The sequence below is a fragment of the Bemisia tabaci genome, chromosome 5, assembly GCF_918797505.1.
Source record: "Bemisia tabaci chromosome 5, PGI_BMITA_v3".
Classification (NCBI taxonomy): Eukaryota; Metazoa; Arthropoda; class Insecta; order Hemiptera; family Aleyrodidae; genus Bemisia; species Bemisia tabaci.
The window spans coordinates 55310365-55325356 of NC_092797.1; the positions used below are offsets into that span (position 1 = coordinate 55310365).

At 40.6% G+C, this 14992-nt stretch overlaps 1 protein-coding gene across 16 annotated transcripts in view; it reads left to right on the forward strand.

Moving 5' to 3' along the window:
* Nucleotides 1-14992, forward strand: part of sei (potassium voltage-gated channel seizure) — a 380532-nt gene that overhangs the window by 344950 nt on the left and 20590 nt on the right. For all 16 annotated transcript variants that reach the window (XM_019055545.2, XM_019055548.2, XM_019055549.2 and 13 more), the window contains 6 exons: nt 230-390; nt 784-932; nt 1323-1465; nt 2648-2841; nt 4624-4919; nt 10922-11052. In XM_019055545.2, coding sequence (XP_018911090.2) covers nt 230-390; nt 784-932; nt 1323-1465; nt 2648-2841; nt 4624-4919; nt 10922-11052 — 1074 coding nt within the window. The remainder of the gene's footprint in view (nt 1-229; nt 391-783; nt 933-1322; nt 1466-2647; nt 2842-4623; nt 4920-10921; nt 11053-14992) is intronic.

Here is a 14992-nt window from a genome sequence, read left to right on the forward strand (position 1 = left end):
CTTAGCACGGCAGTACAAGTAGGCATACCTAAGGAGAAAGCTTCATTGCTCAATTTTCTCATAGGAGAATAAATCTAACGAGACAAGTCTGCAACATGGGATGCAGTCTAGTTGATTCTCGGTGAATTTGTTAATTTATAAACGGTTCCTGCTTAGTTCATCAGTGCACTATTTGTTAATTCTCCGCTGAGTCAACATAATTCAATCTCCTCTCTGTGTTGTGTTTCAGCTCTCATGTACGCTAGTATTTTTGGTAACGTCTCAGCAATAATTCAAAGACTGTATTCAGGGACTTCTCGCTATCAAATTCAAATGTTCCGGGTCAGGGAGTTTATTCGCTTTCACAAAATTCCCAACCCTCTGCGCCAACGACTAGAAGAATATTTTCAGGTTCGTACAATGTACTCAAGTCACATTTATTGACCATTATCTTCAGCAGATCCTCATTTTTCAGCCTCAATAATGAAAAAACACAAATAATTCAGCTTTTAGTGTAAGTAGACATATTCACGGTGAATCTGCAGCGATGACACATTTTTCTACCGCCAAGTTTTGATTTCCATCATTAAATTATATCCTAGTTTGAAGCTGTCTACCATGAGTCCTCACATAATTTTAAAGATGGAAAGATTATTTGCTAAAATTGAAGTGTCACAAGCTGTAACCAGAAGTTTCTTCATATATTGGGTACAAAGACTGATGGAAAATATTAATATGGAAAAATGTTGGAAAAATCCTGTTTGAGAAGTGGATTGATCCCTGTTGTTTCATTGTTGTTTACAGCATGCATGGACCTACACGAATGGTATAGATATGAACAGCGTCTTGAAGGGGTTCCCTGAGTGTCTTCAGGCAGATATCTGCCTTCACCTGAATCGAAATTTGCTCACTAACTGTAGCGCCTTCAGCGGTGCCTCGCCAGGATGTCTAAGGTAACTCTCCTTCTAATTCCGCAAATGTTGAAATTATAATAATGTAAGTACTCTGTAACTTGTTTTACGTGCACGAGGAACATTTTTTACACAATGGCGGTCATTTTAGATTTTACGTGGAGGTAATAAACTAGAACATTTCATCTGTATGAGCTAAGACTCACTGGAAAAAAAAGAAAAATATGGTCAGAGCAACGGTGACATAAATTGACTATATTCCTGGTATTTGCTTTAATTTTGTTCAGTGTTTCTCGGTATTTTTTTATTTTTGCATTTTTGTAAATTATATCTCATTTCCGTCAAATTATTAGGTTGGTGGCTTTAAGACTCCATCACAAATTGATTTTGTACATTATGCTCCGTTTTATATTTTTTTATTTATATTTTCAGAGCGTTATCACTCAAGTTCAAGACAACGCATGCGCCACCTGGGGACACCTTAGTGCATCGAGGTGACGTTCTAACTTATTTGTACTTTATGTCTCGAGGCTCCATCGAGATTCTTCGAGACGACATTGTGATGGCAATATTAGGTGAGTCCACCCATTTTATGTTTCATCTTACCTATTGTCAAAACCACCTCGTAATCACTGAAAGAAGCATCATGAGCAAAATTAGCGGGGTATGATGGCAGCTTAAAGATCAACACACCCCCTTCCACTCTTCTCTCTTTTGATGAATATATTGAAAGCAAAGGAAAAGATACTTTTCATGTTGGAGCGATAATTATTTATAAATACACTGCTGAGTTGCCACACTCAAGCAGGGCAAGTAAGAACCTTCGGTCATTGCCAAATTTCCTTAAATGAAACATGAATTTTCCGGAAGGCGTATTATTCTTTCGATTTTCCAAGAATTTTATTCGTGATTTCATACCAATCATTCGGAAATTTTAAGAAGAAATATTCCTAATTTTCCGACGGGTAACTCGTATTTTTAGACATGTATTTTTAGGCATGCTCGCATTACAACTCGCCGTTGCGTTGTTGTCCACTTAGGGAGTGAAAAACGCCTTCAATTGAGCTTGATACTGTGCAATACACCCGAGTTGATATATTTGTATCATCAGTACGAAACCCAACCTCCTCATTTTGAAGCTGAACTGCAGTGAACTCGGTCTCCTTTCGATCGAATTTTGTGAAAATCGGTCCTAAAGAGTATTTCTGACGGGTAACTCGAAGTTCTAGACAAATTTTCAAAAGTCTAAAATCATATTGGCGGACGAGTCCTTAAATGCTTCTTCTGCTCCTGAAACGAAAATACGCTTCAAGGTAAATCTTTATCATTTTCCAGAACGATCCGATAGTTTATTGTTCATCGAGTATTTTCTCAATTTCAGGACATATGTTAAGAAATTATATCACTTTGTAGTGCATCAAGTATCTGGTATATAAGATGTAATCGAGAATGAATTTGAATAAAGCTGAAAGTTCGTCCTGAATGAATATCGTAAATTTGCGAAAATCGTGATTTTTCTTGTAATGTTATGCTCAAAATATTTCGTCGTTAAATCCCTTGCACGCAATACTGACGGATTCCTACATAATATGACTTTCGTGGGTTTTTGAATGAGTGACTCAAAATCTAGGATGTATCTTTGATCGATCGATTATCAGATCGTTCTCAACATTGCTGAAGATTCTTTTTACTCTAAAGTTGTATGATGATTGAATCTGCATGAAATTTGTGTTAACAAGGGTTGTATCGTTTTCCAGGAAAAAATGATATTTTCGGAGAGAATCCGTGCAAACATGCAACGATAGGGAAATCGTCTTGCAACGTCAGGGCCTTAACTTACTGTGATTTACTTAAGATTCACCGGGACGATCTTCTAGAGGTCTTGGATTTGTACCCCGAGTTTTACCCTCAATTTTGTAAAAATTTGAAAATAACATTCTACCTAAGAGATGTAAGTATCTATTTTATTATTTTCCATGTATTTCTCGTTTAGCCCAATCAAATGAAAAAAGAACACAGACCGTTTTGACAGAATTCTTCCACTACTGTCTAGGATAATTGTCTGCCCCTCGCTTTTTCAGTTTCATCTTTCAAGGGGCAGCTTTGGTCATTTTAGGGTGATTTGTAAAATTTTTGGAAGTTTCATTCCCCCTGTAAGCAATACTTGCCTCCTCCGTACAACTTTTAGTTTGAAGCCATTGTCAAACGTAAAATGTTGCAGTAAAAGTTGGGCATACAAGTAAATAAGCAACTCCAATTGAGTCGGTTTCTGTTAGACGGGCGTATCCAAAAACTCATGAGCCCTAGCTTCCTGCGTGATCGATGAAAAGCAGGACTCGTGAATTGTCGGACTTACGCCGGATTAAAGAAACCTATTTAATTTTGAACTTGCTTTATACCTATGAAACTCTCAATGAAAACAAGAACAATTACCTACCGCACAAAATAAGTTTGAGTAATCACATAAATATTGACGAGAACGGGGCCTCGGGTAGAATAATCGAAGATTTGGATGCATCGATGCCAAGTCGGTTCAGAACTGGCTTATAGCGCGGCGCGGACGGCTCAGAGTCGTCGGTTCACTTGACAATGATCAATATTCTACAGTTGAGAAATTCTATGCCCAGAAAAAATTCACCTTCTCATGTAAAAAAATCAAATATTTTAAGTCCTGACTGTTGGATCCCGTGTGTTCTCCGCAGCTTTAACCAGTCAACCACAAACAATGGGCCTCTTGCAAACTTTTGCTAGAGCAAAAATAAGAGTTGTTCCTCACAAATACTGTCTCAAAAATCAAGATGAGCGCATTGGCAAACTCTGAAATGCACTCCTATTTTCACTATCTGCTCAAGAAATGTGCGTTTTTTTAAGCTTTCCGCCTCAAAAAGGATACTACAGCACAATTGAACATTTCGTTGGAGAAGTCATTCAATTCCTGCTCAACATGACCGACGCTTCCGCGCGCAAGTTGAGGAGAGCACGAGGTCAATTAAGACAGATATCTATTAACACGAGACAAATGTGAATGTTAACACGCCAATTGTGATCAGGTGATTAGTTTCATCGTCCCGTCGCATGTGTTTTGGCGGATTGGCGTCGGCTATGTTGAATATTGCGTAGTATTCTTATGAGCAGGGGTTGGGTGGAATGACTCCTCTAACGAAATGTTCACCTGTGCCATGGTATACCGTTTTTGAGGCAGGGAGCTCGAAAAAACGCCAATTTCTTATGCAAGTTGTGAAGTAAGGAGTGCATTTCAGATTTTGCCGATGCGCTCATCGTGATTTTTGAGAAACTTTCTACGAGCATCAACTCTTATTTTTGCTGTAGCAAAAGTTTGCAAGAGGCCCATTAGGTGGGATTGGTCAAGGCTAGAGTCCCTTTATACTGAGAGTCAAGACAGTTCGGCTCATGGATGTCACAAACGGGAATAAAGATTACAGAAATTGAACGTTTTTCGTAATCTTTGATCGGCTCATTCTCAAATGCCTTTCTCCGTTCCTCCTCTCATTCCGTTTGTTCCTTGCCGAACCCGTAATTCCCTGGTCCATTCCAGATGATAATCTTTGCAATTGGTGAAAATGTAATCTTTATTCCCGTTTGTGACACTGTGGAGGCCTAAAATACGGGAACCAATCAGAAATGGATTCGCATTGTCTTGACTCTCAGTATAAAGGGACTCTAGTCAAGGCCAACATGGTACTTTTGTTGATATATGTCGTTGATTTTTCAGGAGGAGCAGGTGGGGGTGGACCCGCGGGTGAGTCGCTGCGCCCGGCGGCGGCGCTCGGGGTCGACGACGCAGACGGGGCCGGACCCGAGTCAGACGGGGATGGGGACGGGCGGGGAGGCCGTGACCGGGCCGGGGGGCCTCATCCTGGACATCCGGCCGGCCGGCGACGGCGGCGGCGGGCCCCGCAGCCACTTCCGCTACCAGCAGCCCAGCTTCGACAGCAACGGCGTCCCCTACGACAGGCCCTCCTACCTCACCAAAGGCTTCTCACAGGACGACGACTACGATCACAACGGGTAAGCCCCCACTCTCACAATTCCACGTACTTCTATCAAACAGAACTATGTCCAGGTGAGAAATATGGGGTGTGCTCTAGAAAGCTGCATAAGAAGCAATGTAAAAGTGGGCGTGATACCTTTTGAAGAATTGGGAAAGCAGGATTTTACATTCTATCAAACAGACCTATGTGCCAACTGAATGCGGGATTCATGAGCCGCGGGCATGGCAAGAGAGCCTTGTGGACAGGGCCCATGAGTTAAAGACGATGCGGCCGAAGCGGGACGACGGCGGTTCCATCTCCGTTGACGTCACTGGCGCTTTATTATTCTCATTCACTAGAGAACTAACGAGCACACCCAATACTTCTCACCTCCACATAGGTCTGTTTGGTAGAAATACGTCCAATTGGAAAAGCGGGATTTTAAATTCAGCAAACAGGACCGTGTGCCAACTGAATGCGGGATATATGAGCCGCGGGCATGGCACAAGAGCGTTGTGCACAGGGCTCATGAGTTAATGACCACTACGACTACTACGAGGAGCCACGACTACGGCATCCATCTCCGTTGACGTCAGTGACGCTTTATTATTCTCATTCGCTCTTACGGCCAGATAACTAACGAGCACACCCCATGTTTTTCGCCTCCACATAAATCTGTTTGAAAGAAATACGACCAATTCGACGGCGTAAGTCCGCAATCACATATCTCGTTTGCAGTGTCTGAAAATCTTCGTCTCCAGTTATTGTTTTTAAAAGAGAACAAATTGACATCATTCTTAAGTCTTGCAGAATTTTCTTCGCGCAGAGAAGAAAAGTCACGCAGTTTTAAAGAATTGCCGTTGTTTGAAAAATAAAGTATGGTAGGAAGTCTGTGACGTCGCAAATCGAGTTATGTGATTGCCGACTTACACCGTCGAATTGGTACATGCACGCATTCAGACTATTCTTACTCAAACGAAAAGCTCATACTTCGAAAGGAGACTGAAAAGAGACATTAGTTCGATAGTTCAAGACTCCAGGCTGATTCTTGAAATTGGTAGACAAAGCGATGGACAAAAAAGGCAAAAAGGATATGGAGGGATCCTATTGGTGGAGGCGGGTTGTTGCGATGGACAAAGGAGGTAGGTAATAGACTCATTAACGGCAACCCACGAGAGACCTTTTAGTTAGTTCGTCATTTTCTCCATTAGTTTCTAAGAACCACCTATTTCAGCTAATAAGATCGCTCCATACTCCTTATGTCTTCCTTGTCTATCACTCTATCTATCAATTGGACGTATTTATGCTAAAAGGAGATATGTGGAAGTGGAAAGATGGGGTGTGCTCGTTAGTTGGGTGATAAGAAACAATGTAAAAGTGGATATAGCTCCTTTTGAGAAAATTGAGAAGCGGGATTTTCTATTAAATCAAAAGGAGCTAAACGGCAAAATATGCTAACTCATGAGCCGCGGGCATGGCAAGAGAGCCTTGTGGACAGGGCTCACGAGTTACAGCGCCCCGACGACCATCTCCCCGTCGTTAGAGTGCGCACTCATTGCCGCTGACGCCACTGCCGCTTTATATTCCCCATTCATTCTTATGGCCCGACCACTAACGAGCACACCCCATCTTTCCACTTCCACATATCTCCTTTTCGCATAAATACGTCCAATTTCAACAATCAGCCTGCAGGTGCAGGGTTCTCGGTCTAGAAAACCTGGAAACTCGAGGGAATCGGAAAATGAAGGAATTATGAAGAAACCCTGCTGAAGACATGCTAGACAGGGACGCATACTACCATGCTTAGTAAAAACGTCATGAGCCTTCAGTTATTGCCAACTTTCCTTCGATAGAACAAGAATTCTTCAGAAAACATTGTTACCACTTTTTCTTCCAACTTTTCAAATAATTTTGTCCGCAATCTGATCTGGTGTATCTGAAAAATTCTAGGAAAAGTATTCTGAACTTCTCCCAAAAGTAAATGTTTTATCGGAGAAGGAGTTGGCAACGTATGAACGTGCGCATGTCGGTTTTTCATCGCGCGGTAACGAACGAAATTGAAGGCTCGGAAGCTGATGAGAATGACAAGGATGGTAAACGGAAAACGAAGGGCACCGGTGGAGACCGTAATCAGTCAAGGGTTTTCGAGTCTCTTCCAAATGAATTTATTTTGCGTGTGTATTGCAATTTCACTTTGAGCAGCATTATGCAAAACAAGTCTACTTGTAGGAGAACTTTGTGAAAAGACCTCCGTCTGCTCCAGGCCGAGTCGTGTCTTTTCACCACTTTGTGCCTCGGTGTGACAAAGTAACTGAATGAAACGGAGGGAAGAACGGTGCGTCGCCTCGCGTCGCTCCAAAACAATTTAAAACGCCTTCATTTTGAAACGCATGCAATTTGACCGACTTGGAAGTTAATTAAGTTGTATTCAATGTTAGCGACGCTCTAAACAAGTACTGAGGAAGCATTACACAAATTTTGCGCACTAGGAAACACTAAGTAGATGCAAACTAGATTTTCCCCCATAAAACCTTGAATCTCGATGAAATCACTAAAATCTGATGGTCCACGAAAAAAGATCCTAGCACTTGAAAACACGAGCTTAAAGAATTTTCCCGTAGGAGGGCACATTGTTTTAACAGTCATATGCCATTTTGTACGCATCTCTTCCTCAGCTCATTCTCATTAGCTCATGATGTTCCCATGCTATTACGTGTAATACAGACAAAAATGTGTGCCCAAAGTCTCTTTCTATAAATTCAAGTACAATTTGTCAAAATAGATCATTATTTTTTAAAATCAACCAGAGCACACGAATAAGCTAAGAATGGTGGTGACATAGAAATTGAGTGGCAGTATATGCTTCTCCCCCCCCCCCCCCCAACACCACCAAGAAATTGAGCAGCTAGTACTGGATATTCTAGAGAGCAAACGTAGGTGTTCAGTCTAATGTCCACTAATATTCTTTTTTTGTGCATAAAGGAATGTTCTTCTAAAATTTTGGACCAAACTCACAATAACGTTAACACGAATTGGCGGTCTGAAGTTTGCTATGAAAAGACATAGTTTCGAGAAAAATTTATTCAAAATTCTGATATACTGTATACTCGGATCATGAAGAAATTTTTGAAATCCTAAATCGGATTTTAGTACAACTTTTCACTATTTTTATCACAAATATGAGCTAAACCGCTTGCTGCTCATTATTTAAGACGTCGCACGGAGTGGGTCGGGTCAATAGGAGTAGTCGGACAAAATTTGACAACTTCAAACGCTTATAACTCCGTTTATACAAAACTTTGAGGTTCTAAAAGCGGTCTTAGTTGTTTCCTCGTGATTTTTTTTTTTTTTTTTTTTTTTTTTTTTTTTTTTTTTTTTTATTTTTTTTTTTTATAATAGCACCCCTTGAAATTTAAAATGGGACGAAATGAACGTCAATTCCCCATGATTTGTGGTTTGAAAGAGAGCAGTGGAGGTTAGGAGTCGTAGAGCGCGAGGGAGTGCTGTAAAGCGACTTATATGTATGTACGAAATAAACGTAAAAATTTGCTGTTTTAGTAAATTACCTCATAGCCGACCACTCTAATTGACTCGATCCACTGTGTGTCGGTGAACTTTTCTGACGAAGTCGCGAGATTAGATCGCTCAGCCCAAGTCAACAAAAATCCCGCTTCAGACACCTTTTTCTCCGAACACTAAGGTTACTTTTCTCGCAATCACAAGTAAATCGAAACTGTTCTCTCGTAAAATTGCTTCTCGGGGGTGCGAACATTCATGTCCGTGTCTGAGTGTCTGCCGGCTCGTGACGGGTCAGCGCGGCTGTTTCTCTCTCAATTACAACGAAAGACTTTAAGTAATGGGGACGCCACTCCGTCCGGCCGCAAATCCCTTCGATCGACTCGAACCTCGAGATCGCCGAGTTCCTCTATAATTTTCAAGGAGATTATGCTCTGGCAGGAAGTTCCGCCCCCTGACCCGTCCGAAGGGAAGCGAGAGGCGCCAATGATCGATCCGTCGATACCTCCCCCATTTGAAGCTTTGGCAAAGAATCGATTATCAAGAGGTTCTTTGCCTACACCTTGTTTAGCGATCCTTTTTCGTAGGTTTCAATGGCAGATCAATCGATGCATCGAAAAGCACGCGACGCCTTTGCTGCTCCACCCTGTCGTTCATTATTAAGAAGCAAGCATTCAGCCCTGGATCCCGGATTGTTCTTTCATCAAAGCACGGAGAGCGAAATATTTCCTCGTTCTCCGACACGTAAGCAAAGACGTGATGGAATGCGCGGGAGTCATTCGAGAGGCCGGGATTTTCAATTTAGGCTCGTCTCTGCATGGGGCTGCTCGAGTATCACGTAAGCCACTTTGGGGGAGACAGTCTCAGCTTCATTCATAGTCGCGTTTCTTCAACAACCCTTTTCTTTAGGAGACCCCGTGTGGTTGATATGAAGGATAAATTTTGCAAATTTCGAGTAAAAGTCAGCAAATTCAGCAGAATCTGTCGGGAATTTTACTGTTTTCTTAAAGAAATGTATTTTTCTAAAGACTGATCCTTTTTCTGTCGTCTTTATAATTGTAACAATGTTTTTTCTGAATATTAATTTTAATGGTAGATTTTAGTTTATTATAAATCACATGTATCAAACTATTTGATCAATTTATTTAATATTTTTCATTAATTTTTAATTTTGAAAATGGGCTCTTGAAAGAGATCACAATGATTTCACACCACACAAAATTCGGAAGAGAAATGTCTATGATGTTGAAAAAAAAACAAGCAGACATTCCAACATGAATATGTTTGAAAAAGCAAGCCGATCACCTGAAATGTTGGAGACATACTATTTTCATGTCTTTGCTATTTGTATCAATTGATATTTTTTGCTAAATTTAGGCACCCATATATATCATGAATGTTGAATGCATATTAACTTTCTTGAATAAAGAAAAAAACATTATTAATTTGAGTGACCATGTGGCTGATAGTGTGAAGAAAGTATATTCCAGTATTTTTGTTTAACATATCAATTCACAAGAAAATGTTCGTACATTTTTTATCCAGTATTACTCTCTCAGTCTTACATTAGAATACGATGACCCAAGCACGAGGACTTGAAAAAACACAATTTGAACCGAGCGTTTGGACTCTCTTTTTTAAAATAAGACTTACAGAAAAAAAAAAACCCTCGGAACGTGCAAAAATGTCCATTGAGCATTTTTCAAAATTACGGCTCGATTGAAGACTCCAAAATTCAAGACATTTCTAGTCATCAACATCGCATCGTCGTACAGGGTCACACAGATACGATACAGAAGAGCGCCTTCAACCCACTATGTAATTTTAATCCGAAATTCTGATACCACTATTCGTGCGCCACGACAGTCATTTTGCATAGCCAGCCAATTGAAGGCGAATTATTGACCCAGGCAGCTGGGTACGAATTCCAGCAATACGCCACGTGTTTTTTAGGGAACAAAACCTACGGGGGTATCCCACCTGGCTTCCACTGAGCTCAGCCTCCGGGGCTGCCACACCTGACATCCAAGAAGTCCAACCCACTAGGGCTGTCCCCCTTGATATCTAAGGGGCCCAACCCTTAGGGGCCCCCCCTTTGCTTCCAAGGTGCCCAACCTCCCGGGGGCTGTCCCACCTGACATCCAAGGAACTCAACCCTCAGGGCTGCCCTCACTGGCATCTAAGAGGCCTAACCCCCAAGGGTTGCCTCCGTTGGCATCCAAGGAGCCCATCCCTTGGGGATTCTCCCCTAAGTATCTAAATATCCCTGCCATCTCCGCTACACTAGGAGTACCCGCTCGAAAATGTATTGCATTTTTTGCCAAAGTGATCAATCAGTGAAATAACTACCTAAGTATTTATAATTACAAGGGGGGGGGGGTGTCTTTCACAATAATTACAATTCTATCTAATGCTTTAGTCCGATCCAATGTCTGCTATCTTGACTGTAACACTGTGCGATTGTAGCAGAGCTTTTGTAAGTGTGTTTAGTACCTAGTGTAATTTTCGTTTGGAAATTTCTAGATCCAGCGGCCATGGAATCTTGGAGTTCACCACCGAGAAAGCCGGGCAGGACGTGACGCCGATGAATCTGCAGTTCAAAGAACAAGGTGTCACACACCAGCCCCGCTCATCGACCTTCAATTCGATTTCAGGTGAGTGGGCGCTTCCAATTAATTACACAGTTCATCACTGCCGTCATAGCCAAGAGAGCCGTAAGTCTCAAATTTTCGCAATCGAGTTCCCTTCAAAATTCGTCGAATCTCTTTTACATGAAATCATTGGAATAACTAAAGCAGCGAAATTCGTATAAGACACATACACACCAAAAAAAGGGTGCAGAAGCTGATTTCGCCATGTCAAGGGAAAACGCCGTATAAGCCGTCAAACTGTGCCAAATCTTTACCGATGAAGTACGTATCCATGAGCCGAATGAAGAATACTATTCCCTAAAGGCCTAAATACACACGGCGATTGATCGCCGCGATTGAAAGACGGAAGCCAATGGAGAGCCTTGATTTCGATATATCGACGTCAATGGATCGAAATCAAGGCTCTCCATTGGCTTTCGTCTTTCAATCGCGGCGATCAATCGCCGTGTGTATCTAGACCTTTATGCCGCAATCACACGCTGAATGTGGGAGCTGACTGTTGCTTGAATGTGGAAGTCATCGGCCCGATGCCTGAATTTTGCGCGTGTCGCGTGACGATTCTCAGCGACCATCGGATAATGTCGGATTCGTCTGAATTATTCGAAATGATTTGATACACATCCGGATGAAAATAACTCTTCAGGTGCTGAGCGATGACTGTCAACTTCCGTATTCAGCTACTAAATTCAGCGTGTGATTCCGGCATAAGATCGAATCAAACATCATATCAAATTACAAATCAAGATCTCTTTGTCTCTGAGTTTTTTAAAGTCTTCATTCCTATCTGCTTCAAGTTTCAAACGCCGTTTCCTTTATGCCTACGAAAGAGCGTAACTGCATTTCGATGCTGACAAACTTTCCTTCACAAATAGCAATTTTTCTACGAGAATCTTGGAAATATCTGACTGTAAACTTTCCTCATTTTTCTTCTAATCTCATGCAAAAATTAGACAATTTTTGGGGGAAAAATCAAGTAGGTACATCCTTGTGAAAAATTGAATTGTCTGAAGCCAGTTTTGCAACTTTGGAATGGAGTTACGCGAATCTCACTTTAGAGTGCGATTTACTACAGTCGATCGATCAGTTGATAATTTCTGGATTTTAGAACATTTCTTCAGAGTTTTGGTGCATGGAACTCCGGTGGGGCACGTCAGGTATCTAAAATGAAAAATTGCTTCAAAAAACTCTGAAATGAGTTTCGAAATACGGTCTAAGTAAGTAGGTGCCGCAAGTAGAAAGGCAAAATGGTTTTCGGTATTCGCTCGGGACGTACTTTCGGTACCATGGTCTCATGGTTTCATGTGTCTCAGTCAAATTTAGTGTGCCAATACAATACCTGACACGCCACAACGTGATGTCATGTTCAGAAATTATCACAAGAAAGATCACAAAATCCAGGTTGTATTCATTCAATTCGAAACGTCTTACATAGTGCTGGAGTACCATGCACCTTGAAGGACCATTCCACCTTGAAGGACCATTCCACCGCGAGGGAGACCCTTGAGGAGACAACCCTTCCTACTGGGCGCTGGAAGTGTGAAAGTTTTTCGCTATATTGGCAACATCAAATATTCAAGGGAAACCGCGCACAAAATTGAATTTTCTTTTCTTCAGTCCGGTTTCATCAATTATAGAGTGGAGTCGAGCATTGATTTTCTTTTACGTGGTAAGAAAAGTGACTCTGGCCGGAATGGGCTCATCATTCATTTATCAAAAAGTGACCTCCTGGTTGATTGTTGTATCGCTAGGAAATGACCTCCATCGATATATTTCTATTTTAGCAATGCTATCAATCGATCGAGGACATTCAAAAATCGACCTCGAGTTGAAATCAACTTACAGTCACAGCGTATTAGATGGGCAAGAAAACTACTCTTCCCTGGCAAAAATGAAAACCAGCGCTGTATCGTTCGTGCGTCACCACCGCTCTGCACAATAATACACTGAAACAGAAGATTGGTAGAATTTACCATTACTTCACGCTGTATATCACACAGCGTCAATTTAGAGTCAATTCTGCCAGAAGAAGGGTAAACGTTACTATATACTGGTACAGGTAACCATTCCTCTGGCAGAATTGACTTGAAGAGTGGTAGAATTTTCCTTCACGTTGTGTGAAATACAGCGAGAAGGAATGGTAAATTCTACAATTTTTTTTTCAGTGCACGCATACTGTCAGGGGTATTATTACCTGAATATTTTTCGGATGGTATCATGTAAATTCCAACATTATATCAAAGTCATTGGGTAATGCCAGTTTTTTTTCACATTACTCACTTTATCCTTCGGTAATGCCGGTACTCCGCCTTACTTATTTATACAAAAAGTTCCCAAAAAATTGGAATAAATACTATGCGAGTTTTCCGAAAATCTCGTATTTTATAACATTGATAGCATCAAATTATTATACGGCGTTTTAATCCTTGGCATGGTGGACAGTAGATCATCGTGCAGTCAGCGATCAAAACTATCTTTAATAAATTCACACGTTAAGAACATGACACGAGATTCAATGAAACTCCAACAGAATTCTTAGATTTTCCATCGAAGCATCTAATCTAATGTATACCAAAAATATAAAAATCTCTGATTTATTTAAAATTCACCATTCCGAGATCGAAAAACCTCTCAAAGGTGAGAATGGGAAAAAAGGACAGCATTTGAAGGGTTGCTATACGTATGAGAGGCAATATCATTACTGATCTCACACAGGCATGACTGGCAAAATGTACTCAGACCAATCGAATCGCTGCGTTATTGCCTAAAGTTTCCGGGAAATATACAATAGATAAGTAATAAGACAGTGGGTTAAGCTGTAAATCTCTAGATTAAAGCTCTCTTAAATTTCTAGATAACTAGAAACACTATAGACTTCTAAACTCATTATTATCTCTTTTCGCGACCTATTCAATTTTACGTTTCTAGAATTTTCTGCGGACTGTTAGGAAAATCTAAGTATGATCATGAAGTGGACGCTAGAAAAAGCATGTTAGTTGCAAGAAACAAGTAGCACAAATTTACCGACAGATGATGTTCCTTTTATATTTTTAAATATGTATCTATACTTTATATTTTATTTTTTGCAACGATGCAAACGTTAAATAGCTTTCAGACACATGCTATTACAATTAAGAAAAAAACTACTTCCTATACTCGCAAGGAAAGCGAGAAAGTAAATATTATTGAACTTGCCATTCCGAAAGCGTGACTTTGCACATAAATTTCCTGCCTCAGATTTTCTGCTTTTAAATCCCCCAGCTACCCAAAAACAATACTGAATGAATCCTACATAATTTTGCTTTTGAATTGAATGCTAAGTACATGATTTTAGCATGTGAGAAAGATAATGCAATGCGGACTCTAGTTCTGAGCATTCAAAATTTAGCCTTTGATTTCCATATTTTCCTCTTTGTCTTGCTCCTGTTTTGGACGCTTTCGCACGGAAAGAACCCCATATCTTTCAGATTTTGACCCTGTTCGGCTGAAACACACTTTTTAATCCAATATTTCTTTTCTTAAAGCCTTCTCTAGATCTTGCTATAGCTCCCTTTAAACAGGTAATGGTCGTGAATATCATAATCCCTTATGTACATATATTTATTATGTGATCAAATGAGTTTACTGAGCAGAAGAGCGTAAAGGTTCGTTCCTTCGGAGATTTGAATGATGCAAAGCAAAAGTTATTAAGAAAAAGCGCCGCTTGGTTTTTTTTCTCAACCGCTCGCATTTGAACTTAACGTCCTTACGCGAAAAGCGTAATGCTGCAGAAAAAGATAATTTAAAAATTTCTCTTATGAAATCATCGACATTCACGTAGTACCAACTAAAATTAACCTCAGGCTCTCTGCTTTGTAAAATATGAGACCTTGCAGAAAATTAATTTTACAGAAAACCTCCTCTCATTTAAACGTTGTTTTTAATAACATATTCCGAAGAATTTCCC